The 20,992-nt window shown below is 43.9% G+C and overlaps 1 protein-coding gene across 1 annotated transcript in view; it reads right to left on the minus strand.

The window, feature by feature from the left end:
- Positions 1-20,006, minus strand: part of EGFR (epidermal growth factor receptor) — a 43,448-nt gene extending 23,442 nt beyond the window's left edge. The window contains exons 1-14 of the mRNA XM_009950055.2: positions 19,857-20,006; positions 18,261-18,447; positions 17,441-17,575; positions 15,644-15,712; positions 12,605-12,723; positions 11,054-11,195; positions 10,062-10,178; positions 9,371-9,497; positions 9,198-9,271; positions 7,954-8,044; positions 7,011-7,210; positions 5,867-5,999; positions 4,357-4,456; positions 2,293-2,450 (exon numbers count right to left, since the gene is read on the minus strand). Of these exons, the coding sequence (XP_009948357.2) occupies positions 2,293-2,450; positions 4,357-4,456; positions 5,867-5,999; positions 7,011-7,210; positions 7,954-8,044; positions 9,198-9,271; positions 9,371-9,497; positions 10,062-10,178; positions 11,054-11,195; positions 12,605-12,723; positions 15,644-15,712; positions 17,441-17,575; positions 18,261-18,447; positions 19,857-19,937 (1,733 nt within the window). The 5' untranslated portion in view covers positions 19,938-20,006. The remainder of the gene's footprint in view (positions 1-2,292; positions 2,451-4,356; positions 4,457-5,866; positions 6,000-7,010; positions 7,211-7,953; positions 8,045-9,197; positions 9,272-9,370; positions 9,498-10,061; positions 10,179-11,053; positions 11,196-12,604; positions 12,724-15,643; positions 15,713-17,440; positions 17,576-18,260; positions 18,448-19,856) is intronic.
- Positions 20,007-20,992: the final 986 nt, after the last annotated feature.

Genomic DNA, 20,992 nt, shown 5'->3' on the forward strand with positions numbered 1-20,992 from the left:
GTAAGCACACCTAAAGTACAAAATCAAAGTTCGTGACAAAGCTCAGCTGGGAAGAGAAGTCCTCTTTACTTGCAGCTTCTTCAAATATGGAAAACAGAGCTAGATCCTGGAAAACCTTACTTGCATGACTACTGAAGTCAGTGCAGTTAATCATGCTGATAAGATTTTGTGGGCTTCAGCCATAAAATTGGACAGGGACAGAAATAAAGTTGTTGTTTCTTGTCATGCAGAAATCGCTGAGATTGTGCTTTCTAAGGATGCAAAAACTTTGCAAGACAGATGTTTTCCACCCACTGCTGAATAGATCCCGTTCCCGCAGGACAACGAGGGAAAGGCATGAAGAGAAGTAAATGGCATTACTGATTGATTGCCTTCACGGGGACAATGCTGTGCCAGACTGCACGTTCCCAGATTACGCCTCTGACACTGGCTTGCTACCCATCAATGCTATTTGCCTCAAATGTCCCATCTGTAAAGCAAAAATAGTAACACTACTTTTTTCTAGGTCTCTTGAGCTCTTCAGAGATACAGCCTATTTCTTCTGCCACATTTGGGCAGCAACTCCAACAGGGCCATTGAGCACATCCACGATATAACTATGTCAAACTTAGTCCAGCTCGTTCATGTAAGAGACAAAACTGATACTACTTTTTATGTTCTGCCTTAATAACACAGGGCCAAATATACTGAGCCATATGTTTGGTACCCCTAATTTTAAAAAAATGTCTCCTTACCCTACCCCCATCATCTGCCAGACTGCTGTGGTATGCTCATCCTCTGCTAAAGCCAGGCAGGAACTGACTTTTCTGATGAAGTCTGCTCTGGGGACTTGCTTGTGCACAACATGCCACCATGTGGCTCGCAGTTACATCCACATCTGGCAGATTATGTTCTCCAAGTTTGCATTCGAGTCTAGCGTTCGATCTCACTACCAAGGCCACACAGTGGAAAGCCTTGTTCAAATACGGTTACCCATTATGCCGCTCCAATAATCAGCTGCATTTCCATGTAGCCAGTTAGAAGGAGCATATTGGATCACCATGGCCAGTTTGTATCAGTAAGGACTACTGAGGTCATTAATAAAGAGCAAAGTTATTAAGAACCCTTTTCAACTGAGATCATTTGCTCTTAGGCATGTGATGGGAAGCCCTGATAAGCCTTGCCTGTGTCTGTAACAAAACACAGGGGGCATCACTGTAAATCGTGGCAAACCCACAGCTACCATCTGAAAACCAGAGCACTGAATTCACTAGGAGCACTAGGAAGGGCTGTTACTTTCTGGTTTAACCCTTTATCTCCTCTTCTCCATGAAGGTGAGGGCCTGGGCATTCTGCTCTTTAATGACCTGGCAGTTGAATTAGCTAATATAGAAAGTAATGATGGTTGGTCTGAATATACCTTCTCTCTTGCAACATATATTACAGGCATAGTACAGAAGGATTTTAGATCAGACACACCTGCAGGCTACAGGGCAGGGGCCTGGGAAGGAAAAGACACCAAATGTGGGCTGGTTTTTTTGCTCTGAAAGCATCACAGTCCAACAACCAAGTCTCCTAAAACCTTCTAATGTGCATCCCATGTCCTTTGCAGGCCAGAATCCAGGAGAGGAGACAGTTGTTACTACTTGCCATGTAGGTTAAATACAGTTCAATTCACAGCTTGTTATAGGTGGAAGTTTAAGCATGCATCCAAATGAGGACAAAAATGGTTCATACAGATTTGGTTTACTGTGATGCCCATTAATTAACAGGAGGCAAGCAAGGCTTTAAACTCAGACCATGTGCTAGAATATGGAAAGAAGGAAAAAAAGAAAATCACTGTGGTAGTCCCCACTGGGACTTCCCTCAAAAAAAATTAAAGGTGCAGAGAAAAATGAGCCCCGGGAGCCCAGCATCCACCAGATGTCACTGATGTTCCTCCCAAAGCCAGAGGACCCAGCACCAAGCCAGGTGGGGGAAAAAAAGTGCATCACTGGTGAGTTCTGTAAAATTCCAGGAAGTTTCCTATTTTAATCAACAAACCAACCTGTTTCAAACTCCCTAAAACATTTTCCCTTTTTTTCTTTTTTTTTTGTCTTCTGTGTAAAGAAGAAGTGCCACTGAACTCTTCTATTTACAAAGTCTGCAGTGCTCTGCTTATATTACCTGAGTACTTCTGACCTCTCTTGCTCCCTGCTATTTCTTCTTCTCGGTGGTTTGACATGGGACCGTCAGGAAGAGAAAGAGCTTTGAGAGGAGTTTTTCCCCTGTTTCTTTTTCTCCCTGTCTCCATTCAGCCCAAGGTTTTACTCACCCCCGGGTACAGTTTGGATGGCAGAGCTGGCAAACAGCATTCCCATCAGCATATTTCCAGACAAGGGTGTCATTCTCACCCAGAACCCCTGCTGGGCAGGATTTCACGCAGTGGGGGCCATCTATAAAATGGGCACACTTCATGCAATTGTCAGGACCCTGCAAAGAGAAACAGCTTGTTTATAACATCCTTACATCAGCCTATGCAGAAAGAAATTCAGCAGATAAATCTAAATGCCTTCCACTGCTGGAAGTTTTCAGCATCATCTGTTTTTATTACCTTGCTACCTGATATTTGCAGTTATTTACTCTTGTAGGAGAGATGGTACAAAAGGCAGTACCTGATGTTTAAAGCTAGTATTTTCTTCAGTTTCAGTGTTGCTGTTTTTTTTGCCCCTGCCTTCTGCCTGGTTGGAAAGCTTGCACTTTAAATTAAAAGTGGCGAATAATGTAACACCTTAATAAGGAGTAAGATGAAAAGCAGAGGGGCTGGCTGCTGCCTGGTGCAATCTACAATCACACGATTTAAAATGATGGGCCTGGACCTGCTGACACCTCCCTCAAGTACTGGCCTCAAATCATTATTTTCCTGGTTTCTCAGTGCAGGTTCTTTCCTCTGTTAGGGAGAAGCAGGGGATAATGAAGGCAACCCAAGGAATCCATGTGGGTTTGTTTTTTTTTTTTTTTACTTTGAAAGCCACTTAGTTTGTATTTAAAGGCATTGCCTTTGGCCATTTTTGGCAGAACCGTCTTTATTCAGACTATTAACAGCATCAGGAATGCCTGAAATATTTTAAAGCAGGAGAACCAGCAATTCTGGGTTAGATTCTACTATGGAGAAAAACCAGACCAGATCCACAGTGCTGGTTTCAGTGGGACTACAGTAAGACATGCTATAGGAAGATTATTTTAATTACTGTAATGTCTAAGGGCCACTATAATAGACTGATTACTAGACACTGTGCAAATACGGAACAAGAGAGTGGTCATTGCCTGAAGGAGCTTATAATGTTAACAATATCCCTGAGGCCATGGTAGTCTAAGCTAGAAGGGAGGATGGAAATGCTCCACATTATTTAGCAGTGACTCTTCAGACTGACGATGGGCAAGTGTTGAACACTCAGTGGTTGCAGGGGATGGCAAGAGATGTTTAAAGAGCTGGGTTAAGTAGCAAAGAGGAGATCTGTGATGGAAGCAGGAGATTTGATTTCAATTACCAAAAAGAAAAAGAGAATTAGAGTTTTACAATTAAGATATCAGTTTGAATTGATTAAAAAGGAATAATTTTGCACCATTGCCAAACTGCACATTTCATGACACAAAAGAATATTGTCAAAATTAAAGAAGAACAAAATTGAGGAAGACTCTGGATGACTAGCAAGACTACACTGCATTGACTTTTGCAGAAGGAGCTTTTGTATGAATTTGGAATATTTAAACAAGTTTGAAAATCCAATTATTTTGCTTTGATTGCCTTTCTTTGAACATAATTTACACCTGTGATTACTTTAACATAGGTATTTACTGTAACCTAGCTAGAGGAGGGAACATGGTTATAAGTAAAAACTGCTTCCTGCCTATATTTGGTAAGCATTTGGTTTCGATCACAATTTTATTATGGCTTTTCAATAAGGCAAAAAGCTACTGTTTTAGTCCACTATTTTAAACAGATTTTTTCCCTCTGAATAAGGAAATTTAATTTGTTCACACCAACTTGACTGTTCAGTACATACACGTTCCTGAAATGTTTGCCAAATTACCGTATTGTAATACACATAAGTAAGCCTTTTTTTTTTCCCTGTAAAAAGACGAAAAAAAGAAAGAGCCTACGATGCCCGTGACTGTGGATTACATGTATAACGGGTAACACAAAAGAAAAATAACACCCTGAAGTTCCCTCTCCTGTTTCTGCTCCCCTGCTCCAACCTCTAAACCCACCCCTGCCCCAGGATCTCCACTCAATCTCGGAGAAGGGTAATCGAGACCTCAGGATCATCTCAACACTGGAAATACATATTAATACATGGTTTGAGGTGTAGGTTTGCTAGGCTGAGTCTGCTCTTACAGGTCCAGTGCAGGTTGCGTTGTACGCAGTGGAGTTCTGTACCAGGCACTCGTGGTGGCAGGGGAGGCACTTGAAGTCCTTCTCAAACTCTCTTGGCTCCCTGGAAAACAACAAAAAAAAGAGACACATAATTAAAAAACCAGGCTGATTAGTGAGTGATAAATTGTGGTCATCTCTCCTTTTCCTGACTTTTTCAGTTTAAATAGTTTGGGATGATGGTACTGAGACAGGTAGGTACTGGGCGACCCTCCTGGCTACACCAGCAGCACTTGCTCAGTGCAACCAGGGTAGGTAAGAGTAAGGGAAATTTGGTTGATGGTGGAACACATGGCACTCCAGATTGCACACTACAATTTAGTTTACTTCCCCTTTTAAGCTAAGACACAGAATATTTGCAATGATTTCCAAAGGCTTTTAAATGGTAGCAATGTAAAGAGATAAGCAAAACCAGTTCAAATGATTCCAAGGCTCCAAATAATAAGTAGGGAAGTTAAACAGCAATGCACTGATAATTAAATTCATGTCCTCCCTACAAGACACAATGAATCATTAAAATATGAAAGTTGGGAACAGATGGTTTCAATAGCAATAAAGCTGTTCCACTTCAAGTAATGGTGTTATTAATTAAACTAAATCTACCCGGCATTTGACATAAGAAATGCCCAGATCTGCCCTTCAGGTCATAATAGCTGCTGGAGGGAATTCACTTACAAAAAAGACAGCTGCTGAACTGCCAGTTCCTAGACAAATACAAACAAGTACTTGCTTAATACTCATGATTTTTAAAAGCCAAACTTTGAAAGATTTATTAAAAAATCCCTGTAATTTTCAGCACTAGATGTGCCTTTCCCATCTATATCACCTGTTGAACTGACTGAAAAACCCGGCCACAGTCCTGACACACAAGCAGCGATACATTTTCCTTGGCCTGAGCGAGGCGGAAGCAGTAATTTTGCCTGAAATTGCTGCTCCCAGCACTTTTTGGATAAAAGTTCATTCTCCCTCGACTGCAACTTTGCAAACTGCAAGGGCGAGCCACTCATTTGAGCATGTGTAAGAGGCCCTTTGCAGTAAGAAAGCCTAGTGAGCAGTGAAGCCCTGGCTCCAGGGGTGACTGAGCTCCCAGTGACTGCAAATGGCTCTGGCTCTCGCCCGATAGGCTTGACATGACAGGCATAGCTTGGATTTTCACCTGGGGTTTAAGCTCCTTTAATTCTTATGGGAAGGAAAAGTAAGGCTTAGACCTCCTTGGGCCTCCAGATAGTCTCCTCATGGGCTTAAGGGGATGTTTTCTCAGCAGTCACTGTGGCAGGAGCAAACTCCTAAGCCATGCTGAACTGGGAAGGAGAGGTACCTCAGCTAGGTATGTGCTCACAAAACAACTCTGCAAGGGTGGCGAAATCCTACAACCAGAGACTCTATTTTTTGCTTTCTTTCTAGCTACAACATGTTTCAAAAACTAAAACCCCAAATGACTGCCAAAACCTCAAGCACCCCTCAGACACCTTACCCTTGCAGGATGTTGCACTGTTTCACGCACTCCTTCTGGCGATCGAAAAACCTGCAGGAGAAGCAGTGGAAGGGTCCTGGGCCCCAGCAGCCAACGTCTGAGCACAGGGGGTCACAAACATGCCTGGCAGCAGCTAGGACAGAAAGAGAGGAAAGAAAAGCCATGAATGTCAAGGCAGGAGAGAGGGCAAACACAGCACTGCCAATGACTCCATCTTGACCAGTCAGTTTCTCCAACTTGTTCCAAAGCAGATGTGAATGGTCCTGGCAGTGTGAAAGAAGAATAATCATGCTTCTTTTAATTCCCAACACCTAAAATTAAGAGTGACTTCTGGCCTTTTGAAATAAGAATGACCTCCTCAGTGACAGCTTAACAGCTGTATAATAACACTAAACCAGTACCAGGCTGAGAAAGTTGGGATTGTTCAGGCTGGAGAAGAGAAAGCTCTGGGGAGACCTTATTGCAGCCTTTCAGTACTTAAAGCGGGCTTATTATGACTTTTTAAAAAGGCCTGTAGTGACAGGACAAGGGGCAATGGTTTTAAACTGAAAGAGGGGAGATTTAGATCAGATATTACAAAGAAATTCTTTACTGCGAGGGTGGTGAGGCACTGGACCAGGTTGCCCAGAGAAGCTGTGGCTGCCCCCTCCCTGGCAGTGTTCAAGGCCAGGCTGGGTGGGGCTTTGAGCAACCTGGTCTGGTGGAAGGCATCCCTGCCCATGGCAGGAGGGTTGGAACTAGATGATCTTTGGAAGTCCCTTCCAACCCAAACCCTTCTGTGATTCTACAATCAATTTCCAAAATACAACAAATTCATATTCCACAAAGAGAAATAATTAGATTTTGGGCCAGGGACCACAGTAGCATGGTTGAACAACAGCTTCAACCTTGTCAAAAAAGTCCCATGTTTAGAGTCAGCTTCTGTGTTCTTCAACCTACGTGGCTTCACTATGCCCACAGTGGTGAAGCAGCTCCTTCCCATCTGCTAGACACCATGAAGCCCACATCCTCGGTGGGAAAAAATCCCACTTCATTAAAGCCATATCACTGATGAATTTTGCAGCCAGGGGAACACACAGGAAACAAGCCTTGCTTGAATTACTCTTGTATTTCAGCAGGGAGCAGGAAGGCAGCGCTGGCTTACCACACTCATTTTTATTTCTGTTCTGTATAATCTTTGTTTTCTGGCTCTGAGTTGCAAACAGGCTGCGCCAGTCCATAGTGTCAGCGTAGCAGAGGTTCTTGTTCTTCATAATGGCAACATCTCCATCACTTATTTCCTTGAGGGAGCGCAGCCCTAAGGACTGTATTTTCAAGTTAACAACAGCAAGGGAATATTGGCCACTAAAATGGAGATTCCAGGAGAAAGAAAACATGGAAGAAAGAGCATTAGTAAGCAGGGTTTTATTCGGCACAGTTTACTTCTGGTTTTCAAATGCATGTTGCTGTGAACTGGATTTTGTTCAAGCAAGATGCTGCTCAGGCCTCTAAACTTCACACCTGGTACATGACATACCTATTGTAAAACAACTGCAATACTCATATTTGGTTTTGCATGGGCTTTTCAACCTAAAACTGGCAGGACATGTGCGCTCTGCCAAGTAAATGATGTGCAACAATGGTTGTAGGCAGAGCAGCTATTATTTTTGTGCTGGTCCACCAAGCCATCCTTCCTATTGGGGAAAGCCCAGGAGGGTGCTGGATGCACTGCCTGACAGCCACGGTCTCCATTCCTGACCCCCCAGCTACCTCAAATCTTGAAGTGCTCAAGATCACATTGTAACTTGCCCCAGATTGCAAAGAGCGCTCTCCATCCTGCTTGTGCTTCCAGGCTGGTGGGGTAGAGGAGATCCTGGTCCTGGGAGCAGGCTCAGGGCAGTCCACTACATGCAGCACAGAGTTGAGGGTCATGTCCCCCCCGGCCACATTCTCTGCTGCTACAAAGACAGTCCTCACAGGGTTTTTCCCATTCTGCATCTATTTTGGGACACCTGAGTCTCACACCACTTGTCACCTTGGCGTGCTCAGACAAGTGCAGCTCTAAACAGAGTTTCTTTTACAGTCACCCTGGCACATGATTTACTTACTGTTGCTTGGTTCTGCCTCGTATAATCTCCAGATTTTCAAAAGCATAGAGATCAGTAGCATTATCGGGCCAGGCTTGAATCAACAAAAATCCTGAAATGAAGAAGATTAAAAAATAATAACAATAATACTAAACCCACAGTCAATATTGGCAGCAGAATCCTCAAGCTTGTGCTTTCCCTATGCTTATCTGAGAATCTCAAAGTGAAACATGACATTTTAGTGAGCAGGGAGATATTTTTAAACCCTGTTTTATAAACAGTTTACGTCTTAGCCCACCACTGAGGGCTTAGGAGCATAAGAGATGAGTGTGTTGGTGAGCTGCACATCCTGCCACACCAAGCCACCAGTGATGACGGCTCTTGCCAGCAGATACCCTGGCTGAGCTACCGTGGGCTCCAGCTGTGGGAGAAAGGCATTGCTCCGTCCCATTCATAAGCTGCCCTTGGGGAACAGAACTGAAGAGAAAGCAGAAACAGAGCAGAACAAACAGCTGCTCGGAGTGGATTTGCTAAGGCAAGCAGATTTCCCTGCTCAGCCGAGGCGCTTGGGAGGAGGGGGAGAATTTGGGAAACTGCAGGCTGCTGTATGAAGCTCTGGGGTTAGTCATTGCTATCCTGAAGGGAATCAGACAGGTAAAAGAGAAAGGAAAGGGGAACTGGAGTCACATCTGTGGACCCAGCTCTGATGTTACACTCATAATGGGCTGAACGAAATTACTTTTAATTGATACTTGGTGCAATACAGTGGCTGAGCACTCTGCTGGCCACTTTGTGCTCGTGGAGACACGTTCACCCCAAGGAAGAGCTCTTAAGGCTGGAGAGGGCGTTTCCACAAGGATGACGCAAGCCACTGAGCATGCTTCCCTAAGGAGCTGCTGAAAGGTTTTCCACAAATAGAAACACACTTGGCTTTTTTTAACCAGAGTGCCACGCCTCTGCATCACCGCATACTTCTTGGGTGGCTGAAGACCTCTGCTTCTACTTTTTGCTAGGGCTGACGGTTGAGCAGAAGGGATGGTCTGGCCAAACCACACACCTTGGATGGGAGACCAGTACGGGTTACGTGGGTGTAACACTAGCAAGGCGTTGCTGACCACCTTTGTGAACAGTGACCCCTGGTAGCTCAGAGACAGAAACCATTCACTTGGATTTCTCTTCACGCACTTAAAAAGTTTCCCTCCTCTCCCTTTGTGTTTTTGGCAGCACCAATCAGAGAACAACTCAGCTTAAAACTCATTGCTAACCTGATATTTCTTTGACCGTTTTGAAGACATCCAGCTTCTTGGGGTCCAAGGGTAGAGTCTTTGTGAAGGCATCACTGAAACAAACAGAATGAGAAATTGGGAAAAGAATGGCTTAGCCTGAATTTCTCCCTAGACCTTCTCCTCCAGTGCTAAACGACCAACAGGCAACTCACCCTAGAAATGCAACTGGGAGAATGCTGACATCCCCATTGATCTTGGTACAGTTTCTGAAGGAGTCGATGTTTGTGGCATTTATGGAGAGGATCCCTTTAAGTTCACCTATTCCAATGCCATTGCACACTGTTAAAAGAGAGATACAAAAGTCAGGGGGGAGAAGAGTGAAGCCCAATCACATCAAAGGGAATAAACATGGAGATGCCATTAGTCCAGAAGGCACTCCTATATGGTCAAACCTACCACTGTAAGATGAGTTTCATAGATCTTTTGCCTACTTTTCTTTTCAGAAAGCACCACAAGATAACCGCTTCCTGCTTGCCTGGCTGTGCAGCTCTGGTCTGAGCATCTCTGCACACAGGCTCTGGCACATGCTCTTCTCTCTTTCTGTCCCGTTTTCAACTTATTCCCCCTGATGAGATACAGGGAAGGACAAGCAAAGGAGAAGGCTGACATGCAAGATACACATGCACAAGATGCACAGTTTATCTACTGTATTTGTGGTGTATCCCAGATAGAGAGCATGCTCCACAGCCATCTTTCCTGATCAAACCACTTGTCATATCTTCAAACTATCCCTGAATATTTATATGGAATTTGCACTCAATTAAGGTCAGAACTCCATGCATTTCTTGTAATAAGTTACCTATCATTGCAAAGCCTTACTGGTTTATCCCACGCTTTTTGTACCTTTGCTGCATAGCCCATCACACTTTTTACACTTCCGAACACCGTTTTCTTCCACTTCGTAAGTATCGTTATTGCACGAGCGAACGCAGGAGCCATGGTCTGTCACCACGTAGTTGTCTGGAAAAAACAAGGATACAAAGGACATTGAGATTCAAGAGATGCGTTGGGGGCTGCGCTGGCACTTCAACACCAGGAAGAAAAAAGAGGGTTTGAGCTTTTGGCATTCTTTGCAAAGTACAGGCATTACTGATGAATCTTCACAAACAACCTTTGAAGGTAGATAGACATACAGTGCTATCACCATTCTACAAAGATGAGAACAGTCACAGAAGGTTAAAACAATGTTGCCACGGTCAGGCTGTGCAGCAGTGCCATAACTGGGATCGATACACAGCAATTCTGATCCGTCACCTTCACTCACTGTTCCAGGCTAAGGGTCAGGCAGGGCAATGGCCAGCCTCAGAAAGGGACACCTGTTTTGCATGGTAAACCCTCTCTCACATTAAAGTCGTGATGGTTTAAAAAAACATGGACATGGAACAGCATGATAAAAAAAGCAAGCACCTGTAGAGAAAGCAATGATCACAGGACTTGAGGGCGAGAGTTCAAACCAATGACTTTCTACCAGTCCTAATTAAGAACCAGTTAAGAGTTGATACTGCTTTCGTAATCCACAGGACTGATCCTATATGGCCGTTGTTTTGATAGTTGTCATAAGATGTTTTTCTCCCCATCAAGAGAAAAATCTTCAGAAATCAAAATTTAATGGTTAAAAATCAGGGAAGGTGATGGATGCAGCGAGTTTGAAGAGGCTGGCTTCTTTACCAGCTATTCTTTCATTTTTGTCACCTGTCCTCAGTTCCCACAGAAGCTGTGGAGAACAAGGAAGCGCTCTTCCACTTGGCCATAATGCAGAGGGATGACACAGGTCGCTTCCCCACCTCTCTCCAACCCTCCACCTCCTCTGCAGCTGCAACCTGAAATCAACTTACGTGGACATTCCCTCACACAAGTGGCTCCGAAGCTGTATTTTCCATCAGGGTTGACATCCATCTGATAAGTGGTGGGGTTATACAGGACCAATGGGGGACACGTATCCTTGCATGTAGCATCATCCCGAAACTTGCGGCATGCCTGCCATTGAACAACAGCACCCATTAAACTACCTTCCCCTTAAAAAGTGACAATGATTTTACATTAGCTCTTGAAAAACATTCTGATGGGCTCCTGCTTAGCTCTAATGGAAACTCCAAGCAGCTACAGGGATGGTTGCTCATGCTTTGAAGGTGAAAGTTTGCTTCAGGTCGGGCAATCGAGTTGAAAAAAGAAGAGAGAACATGAGGTTTTCTCGTTCTGAACAAGAAACCTTGGCACTCTGGCGGAAAGCTGCTGGGATTCACGTGGGAACAGGAGCGAATCTGCATGCCTTAGAAGAATTTTCCCTACAAGCAGTAACCAGATCAAGACACACAACACTTTTCTTGGCCTCTTTTTAATAATCTAAATCAAATAGAGTCCTTTCCTGCTGATTACTGGCTTTTCTGGCTAAATATTAAACTGAAGCCATTATATTTGGCTGCAGGTAATGAACAATTTAGCAGGCATTTATGAAGGACAAGTTGGCTCTTCCAATCTAATTCTGCATTAAATTAATAATCACTCTCCCTTCCCCTTTTTCCCTTCCCTGGCTTTCCAGATGAAAGAGAATAACTGTCTTCTCTGTCAGCCAGTAAGAGCATTATAACCATGCAATTTATAAGGGGACCAGGAATACAGATAAAAACAAAACCCAGACCGGACGGTTTCTGTGGCAATTACTCAGGTGTCACTTAAGTCAGAAGGAAGTGTAGTGCAAACATGGGGAAGAGTTAAAACCACAGCGTGCACCAACACTTTGAAGCTCTTGTAAAAAAGCAATGGGATTTTTTTTTTCCCCTAAAAAAGCTCCATTTGCTCCTTCTCCCTCCACTGCCCCGGAGTCCCCCAAACACAGTGCTTTTGAGGCAACTGAAAACCAGAAAGGAAAACCTAGATTTCACGTCTGAAGTTCAATGAAATGTAAAAAAAGTGAAGATCCATCATATCTTATTCCCTTTACAAGTTCTTGCTTTAGTAAACCAAGATCATTATTGACCAGCGCTAAGGAGCACAAGGCAAAACCGTGCTAGCATGGAAAACCACTGCACCGTGGCAGAAGCTGAGGACCTGGAGACCTGCCTATGTGGGGAAGTTGCCTACAGTAAACACTTAGCTGCTCTGCAACAGCTTTGAGCTCATTTGGCTCCTGAAGGCACAAACGCTGATTTGCCATGCGCTAGGGAATTCCACCTGCAAAGTCAGTAAAGACCAGCTAAAGGTGCTGTGAAATTCATGCCCTCTTCCCTCCCACTGACCACCCATGCAGGGAAGCCCTCAAGCACCCTCCAGGTCAGCATCTCCCTGAGGCGTTCTTGGATAGAAGAAGGCTAGAGGACAGGCAGCTGTAAGCCTGCCTCGCCATGACAGGGATTTAAGCAATTATGGTGGTGGTGTAGCATCGTTACCAGGCAGTCACTCTCCCGAGGCCCCGTGCACCCCGCAGCACACTGGTTGTGGCAGCAGTCGCTGGGCACCTTACCCCTGCACCGGCCAGAGCACTGCTGGGCACAGATAACTTTCGTTACTGGAAGACAGAAGGAAAAAGGAAAAACATCAGGAAGGAAGAACATTTAAGCTGTACTTGCTGCAATGAGATCAAGAAATATGAAGAAAAGGTCTGGTGCAGGATCTGTGCTAGATTTTCCCCATGGGATGCATATTCTGTCCCCACATAAGGCCAAAGCTTGGGAGAGGTGAGAGCTGGTGTGGGCAGCGGTGAGAAGGGGTTGTATTCAGCCTGTAATTATCTTGGCTCCTGTGAGATGCTAAGCACTCTGGTCCCAGCCAGCAAACCATGTCCTGCTTAGAAAGAGCATCCAGGTCCCTGTGGCCTAAACCAAGAAAAACTCCATGGAGTCATCGCATCTTACAGCTGGGCAATAGAACAGGATCTGACTCCACTTTATTGAGAAAATCTGTTATTATTGGTGCTAGCTTTGGGAAAAAAAACACGACAAGAGAACTACCAGGACTCTGTACTATAACGGGAAACCATACATTGTTGGTGTGGTGTAAGGATCCCTTCAATGCACTAAAAAAATTTCTGAAATTTGCAGACAGGGGAGACCCACTCAGCAAACCAATTTCATATGCATACTGTATTATTTTTCTTTAGGCTTCAATTCCTTGGCCAAATTTTATCTTCATTACTCAACTCCCACAGGGTTTGCACCAGTACAGCAACCCAGAGGAAGACCTGGCCCTCGTTCAGCTTTTTGCAGGGAAGCAAAAACTGCCTGCAACATTTTGTTGAGAATCAGGAAATCATCTCTATATGAATATCAAAGTGGAGAAAATTATAATCAATCAGAACAATTGAAAAAAAACCCCACAGAAATTAATGGCTAGCATGTGTTTGTACCAGAGAACCAAAATGGGATTTTTTGTTCTCCACAAATAATTACTGATCCACAGACCCTGGCATTAGGTGTCAGAGAAACCTGATGGCTAATCCGCTGTATTACAGCACCCGGAGCATTCCGGCCGTGCACTACAGTAACTGTTATCAACTTCCAGCTGGCACGAACAAGTTACGATATCATCAGGAATTCCTGTAAGTCTGAAACAGATGGCTGCTAATTAACAGAAAATTATTGGAAAACATAGCCCGCTACAGGGTACATTAATAGTGATTTTTTAAAAATCGTATTTCCTATCTTTTTCCATTACACACTCTTGTATCCAAACTGTATTATTTCATTTTTCTGGTAGGCCTGTAAGCAAGATATTATATTTTCAAGGAAACAGATTATTTCCACAAGATGCACTAGCTTCTCTGATAGCAACTCCTCAATTCAACTAGAAGCAGGGGAATAAAAGGCACATTGCTCTACAGAAACAGCATTTTGACATAATTTTTTTCATAAGCATTAGCAGGAAAGTAAAACAGCTCGTCACTTTGACAGCTATTGACTAGAGCTTCCTGCTGGAAATGTATATCACTGAAAACATTTCTATTTCATACAGAATATCCCACATTTGTTGAAGGAGAAAGATACGTATCACCCAAACTTTCCCACACATGGAAATGTGGGATACATTTTCAGTTGGCCAGATTCTCCAGTGTCTGAAAAGGAGAGCCAGAGCCTGTAAACCGTTTCATTTTATGCACTCCTAGTCATCCTCCTGAAGCCAGTAAGAGTTCGTAAATGCTGGAAGCTTGCAGGGCTGAGACCTGAGGTTTTGCAAGTCCCTGGGACAGCTGTGTAACCTCAACTGCAGTGACTGACCTGGGAAGAGCTTTGTGTGCACAGTGACTGTCCACTCGAGAGCCAAACTGCAGAGCTGCCTGAAAAAACCTAAAGCTAAATCAAGAGAGAAAAACTACACGTTCCTTTTCCCTTAAGCTCTGGAAGCCATACAGATTTGGCCTGACACTTGCAAGCAAGAAACTTAAGTTTAGGTGATTATTTGCAATGGAAAAACAAAGATAGGATGTTGCTTTCATTTGTGTTATGCGTAGATCAGCAGTCTTTCCACTGAACTTTACACAAAACAATCAGAAAGAGTGCATTTCCCCACTTATTAGAGAAAAGGAAATAATGAAGCAGTGAAACAAATTGAGACAGTCTTCCTCCTCAGCCTTTACTTTAGGAAAAATAAAGCTTGGCAAAATCTCAATCACTTCTCAATGGATGTTTCTGTTGCTCTTTTAACATTAGGCAAGCATCCTACCTGCAAAATTTTATAGCAAAACACAGGGAGCCAAACCGAACAACCTTGCAATGCCAAATATCTCCGTTTACAAATTAAAAAATTGCTACGCATTTTCTGAGAGCCTTCCAAAGGTCCTCTGAGTACAGTATGTGGTTTGATTACTCACACAAAGGTGACACCTTTTGTGTTTACAAAAGAAACCTACAGGGATTCCAAAAAGAGGAAATTAAGCCAGCAAAAATCGGGTTACATTGTTGCTTCTAACAGCAGAAATTAATCCAGAGTATTGCTAACTGGCCTACAGAATGGCTCTGCAGGGAACGTCAGGAAGGCAAACAATTCACCACGCAGCTACTGCGTTCTTTCTTATATGGTGAAATAACTTAAAGAATAAATGTTCTCAAGTGCAGATAGGAGAAAGTTGTGGGTGACAGACAAAAGCTTTCAACGTGGGAGACAGCTGGAGTCATTTGCCTCTGGAGGAACGGCACTTCTGCAGGGAAATCCAGACCCAAGTCAAACCACCTCAAGGTTTCCCCTCCAGAAATGGAGCTACTCGGCAGGGGAGTGGGCACGACCGTCCTCCCTGCGACTGCGCTTCTGCAGAGCGGGAGGCAGGCCACGTCTGTCTGCAGTGTGCTTCAAGGAGCCCCAGCGTAGTGGGACGCAGAGAAGTAGAAGAAACAATACAGGTCACTAATTTGCGCTTGACAGGTTGGGTTTTCAATACATAGAAATGTAGTACATCAGTGCACACAAGGTATTTCTCCATTAATCTGCAGGCTTACATGTCTGGCAGTTCTGTTCGCCAGGGCCCCAGCAGTGGTCTTCTGTGCAGTTTGGGTGGCATTTGGGACCTAAAATGCAGGAGTAGAGTATTATACTCTCTAAACATGGACAACAACATCATCACGTGAGTCACAGAAAACAAAGACTTGAGCTTTCCTTCTCAATAAATCAGGGGAGAAAGCAGCTATATACCAGTGCCCAAAAATTTTGGGAGATGGACTTTAAATCCTTATCCTTTGTTCATCTCTGGTTTCCTACGTGCAGTTCTCCACACCTTTGAGCAAGCGAGCACAATACCCAGTCAGTCTAGCTTATGAAAGAGGCATATTTTTCCCAGGAACAGGAATCTCAGCTACTGCCCGGCTGGCCCTTCTGCTGAAGTTTGCATGCAACGGCAAGTTGTGGCCGGGCATGTGCCAGCTGCTCACTGCTGGCCACATGTAAATCAGTGTTTCTGAATAACACGGTTCTAAAAAGAAAACAAACCCAACTGGATTCGCAGGCAACTGCCAGCTACTCTGACCACAAAGTAATTCGACTTGTCTGCTTTGCACCCTACTCCTGTCCTCTGCCAAAAATACTCCTTGGCATAGGACTACGCAGCAGACAGACAATTGATAGAGAAGCAGGAGGATGGACGGACACCCTGCCCGATGCTGAAGGTTCAGTGCCAGGCTCTTTCCCATCTGTCCTTCCTTACTCTTTTCTTATGCTTAATGACAAGCAAAGTCCCAGAAAAACAACTTATTTTAGACGACAGGATGATTACTAAAACCATAAAAGGCTAAGCAGATTAATCTGGAATTCACTACATTTAAAAGACATTTCCTACTAGAGTGATTCTGCTAACAACACATGATTCTCCCTTCCCCACACCCACCCACTAAATAGTTAAAAAAATGCCAATACTTGTCCAAGAGTTGATTGATTTGGTGTGGGACCTTTGACTTTGAAAAGTCAAAGATTAACATTTCTGTGGTGTTTAGAGCCAAACTCCTGTGCTGACTTTTATTGTTCACAACCCCTTGATCACGCTAGGGCTCCGCAGAAAATTATGTCAACACAGAGGCTGGCTATTAGCTCTCAGGCAGTTACGCAACTGGAAGAAGATAAAGAAAATATGATTTCCTGCAAGTTTACAGAGCCAGAAATGAAATGCTCAGAAATGAAAATAAACTCTCCTTTCCATGAAATGACCAGGGATTTTACAAGGGACTCGTAAAGCTGAAGGATTAGCTTGAGCCCACTCAAAGCATATGCTACACAAACTTTTAAATATACGCTCATCTCCCTGCTGATCTAAAGCATCAGATGTATCTGCCTGTTTATTACTAATTTTGGAAGGATAATCCATGCAGCCCAAAACGAGAGTTTTACAGCACTCAACTTGGGCCTTAGCGCTAAAAAGGCTTCAAGTCCCACAGTAACTCTGTGAAGGTACCCATATGAGTTTTCTAGACCAGAGCCTTCTATTGTAAACAGAAAATTGCTGGAAAGCAAATGAGTGCACGTTATTCTGAGCTGTCTTTGAAGAAACACATATGCATGGTACTGTCTGAAACCAAGAGAAGCTTTCCCAAGAACTTCACTGAGCTGTGAGTTAAGGACCTACCCACCATGAAAAATTACATCTTAGGCCAGTGGTGAAGAAGTGAAAGGGCTTCCCTTGGAACAGGGCTTGGTGGCCCTGCATGCAGGAACTGGTGGACCTGAAACCCACCACACAAAAGATGGGATGTTCATTCTGCTCTCTGAAATGGGGGAGTGCATAGCATTTTTAGTAAGTTAATACTCACAAGAAGACAGGTTGCTTGCAAATTCAAGCACCGTGAGAGGCTTCTTGCTCGTGTCAATGATGTCATTCCAGAGAACAGTGTCCATGTTGCACAGTTTGGGGTTGTTGCTGATTTTAACACCTCCGTTGAGAATTTCTGCCATGGAAGGAAAAAAACTGGTAAGTGAAGCAAACTGCTTAAGTCTTCTGTTTCTGACCTAAAGAAAGGGAAATAAAACACCTATTTCTTTACCTCAGTCACACTATGCTGACAGAAAAGGACAATCTGCACAGCACCAGCTCTCCTGATGGTGCAACTAACACCAGGCTCAGACTGATGGGTTCTGGAGGGTTGTCTGCTGTTGGATGCCACTATATGTGGCTTTCTGCCACCTCCAGAGGCCACTGCACTTGGAAGAAATGGCACTGCTGCTGTGCATGGCCAGGGACCTTGTAAGACCCTAACTCACATACCACCCGCTCCCACTGGAATTTAACAGAAAACACTGACATGTATGCGCTGGAATCAAATAATACAAAATAATGTGTAGCAGATACTTTGCCATTTTCGGGGACACAAATAAATCTCACCACCCTGCTGATGCTTTGGATTTTCTGGATCCTTCTGCAATGGGAAATGATGAACTTTCTTCATCTTTTGAAGAAGGCTGGCTAGCAGGAAAGCAAGTAGGAAACCGGGAAACTACATTCAAATCTTTGTTTCTAGAGCAGGATTTGATTGCGTGTGACTTTGGAGGAGATCTTCACTCAGATCTTGACACCAATAACCCAACAGTTGAAGTTCGCTTTACAGTTGCCTACACTTCCTGCCCTTCTCTCACCTGATAGCCGTTTCATTGGAAGCTCTCGGAGTCCCTGGGTTTTATTCATGTGGTAATTGGATAAAACTGCCAGGGCGTAAGAGCTGTCATACAGCACATTCCCTCGGATGATCTGGAGGTTTTCTAGGGGAATGACATCCACCATGTTAAGCGCGATAAGCACGTAGCCTGCAACCTCCTGTATTGTCTGAGAGAACAGAAGAAACAAGGTGTTTAATCCATAGCACTCTTCTATTCCCGACAGAGTTGCTATCCTCCTCCCACCCCTCCAATCCACCGTCTTCCAATTTTAAGGAATGATAAACCACTTAACCTCATTTTAAAAAAAAGTAAATCGGAGAACAAGATGGAACTACGTGGAAGACTTTGCTGTCTAAGCAGGTATAAACTGACTCTTAGAGCAGTTATCAGGGAGTCATTCCAAAGGCCCAGCTTACCCCTGTTCTATCCCCAAGCAAGGACAAGTGGGGCTGCCTAGGGGACTCAGGAGAACAGGGCAAGCATGTATGATAGGGCAAGCATGATGCTTCCCCTGAACTCCAATCACTGTCAGCACAGAGATATCACGTGACTGAGGCTTTACACTCTTTCTTCTGTGCCTCTTCCCTAGTGGATCCTCCAATGCTCAGCAGAGAACAGCAGCAGGTAAACATCTCTCTCTTTAGCACCAAATAGCTACAGGACAACAAGACAAGTGAAGCAGCCCCAGGATAATTCCTGCCTTATACTGTGAAATGTGTGCATTTCTATCGCCTACAAAAATCACCGTAAGTGAAATACTCTCAGACTCCCACTTTCTATTCTATGAAGACCACCATTTTCAAGAGACCTGTTATGTTCTGGGGACACTGAGCTCCATGGTTAAGTTGTGCTTGGGGAAAAAAAAAAACGGCAATACCATCATATTTGTAACCATTTCTTTACTGATGTTGATGTTCTTGCTTGCTACTATAATGAAATGCTTTCTCCTCTCCCCCCCCCCCTCTTTGTTCCCCGAGGAGGAAAGCTCACACAAAGAGATTACTCCTCTAAATCCACAGGACTGACCTGTTTATTCAAATCTACTACACAAGAGCTCTTGATATAAGACATACACTTATGTCAAAAAAAACTTAATCTCCCACCTCTTTCTTTGAAAACCTCCTAATCTGGTAACTGAGCATGCCAAAACCAATGCATGTAAAACACCTCCTTTAAAAAATATAACATAAAGTGTGATGCTATTGGCAACCTGGCAGTGGGGGAGCAGAGCCATACCCCTTGCCCGGTCTCTGCTGGTGGGGAACCTCTTAGGGGTGAGGCAATGGGTAAGGATGTAATAATACTTGTAAATTAGAAGAAATGCATCCGCATGGCAGCCAGCATAGGTTGGCAGGTGCTGGAAAAGCTATTTCTCAAAGTATGTGATTTAGTATAGTAAGTTTGAGCACATCCTGCAGCCTACAGGTATACTGAGACTGTGATCTGCAATTTGTCTGACAGCCAGCTATGTTTTTCGATTACCACAGAATTTTACAGGTAGCTGATCCTTTGCACTTAAAAAAATGCAGTAAGATTCCTTTAGCAGGGAAGGCCACATTGGTCAATAACACTAACCTTCAGGAAAGAGAGGTCACGATTGTGCTCCACGTATGTAATCTCCAGGTTGCTGAGTACCACCTCACAGTTGTTGTACATCCTCTGCAGGCTGGTGAAATGGTCTTCCACATGTCCCAGTTGGGTCAGCTTGTTATTTGTCCCCTGACAAACTGTGGAGGAAAGAAGAATAGTCCATGAAGAAAAGAAAGAATAAGTACAGGGTAAAGACTTGTTGCCCATCTATCTTTACAAGCATCACAGTAAGTCAAGCATCATCACGGATTCATGAGAAACAAGAACGTTATGGCAATAGTGCAGGGAGCATGCAACGTTTCCCAGGCACAGAGATGTATCAGAATTAAGAGCTGGAATAGCCTTCCATCACTTTCTGTTATATAAAAAACTCCAAGATGAGACTTTCGTATGTAAGTAGCACTAAGTTTTTTGTATCACAAACATAACTCAGCTCCTGAGGAGACGGCATTGATACAGTGCCATCAAACACTAATGAAAGTGGTATGCTGCCAGATATCATGAAGAGTGATTTCCCTGAGGACCCATTTACAATACTTTTGGGGACGTTGGGTCTCCTTGTAAGCTCAGTGAGAGGGAGGGGGGGTTTCCTGCAGGACTCCTCAAGCCTGGGTTTTAAGAGCAAACTGGACCTCCAGGGCTCACACATCTCTTGCCACGCTGACATATTGGGAGTATGACAGATTCAGGAGATTCCCTGGCATATTCAGCTTTGGCACACAAATCCACCTAAGCCTGCTTTGCTGGTGGGGAAGGATGCAGTGTCACACAGACCATGACTGAGATTACAACATTTATAATGGCACGATGGAAAAATTAGTCCCCACTTGAAATTCTATCACTCTGCTTTACCAAACCTAGAGGAACTGACAAAAGTTATCACCACTATATTTGATTGCAATGAAAGGGCAAAATGCAAACTGCTTTAAAGAAAAAAACACCACACACAAGCCCCAGAAACTGTACTCATCCAGGCATTACCTGGGCTATCCCTGCATAGCCAAAATTAAAACATCTCTGAGTTATGTTAATATAGAGGAAAGGAGAATGATAGAGAAGGCAACGTGGTAAAAAACTTCACACCACCTTCCATGTGGAAAGCTTCAGCACAACTTTTCAGC

This window comes from Leptosomus discolor, chromosome 7 (genome assembly GCF_034619465.1).
Source record: "Leptosomus discolor isolate bLepDis1 chromosome 7, bLepDis1.hap2, whole genome shotgun sequence".
NCBI lineage: Eukaryota > Metazoa > Chordata > Aves > Leptosomiformes > Leptosomidae > Leptosomus > Leptosomus discolor.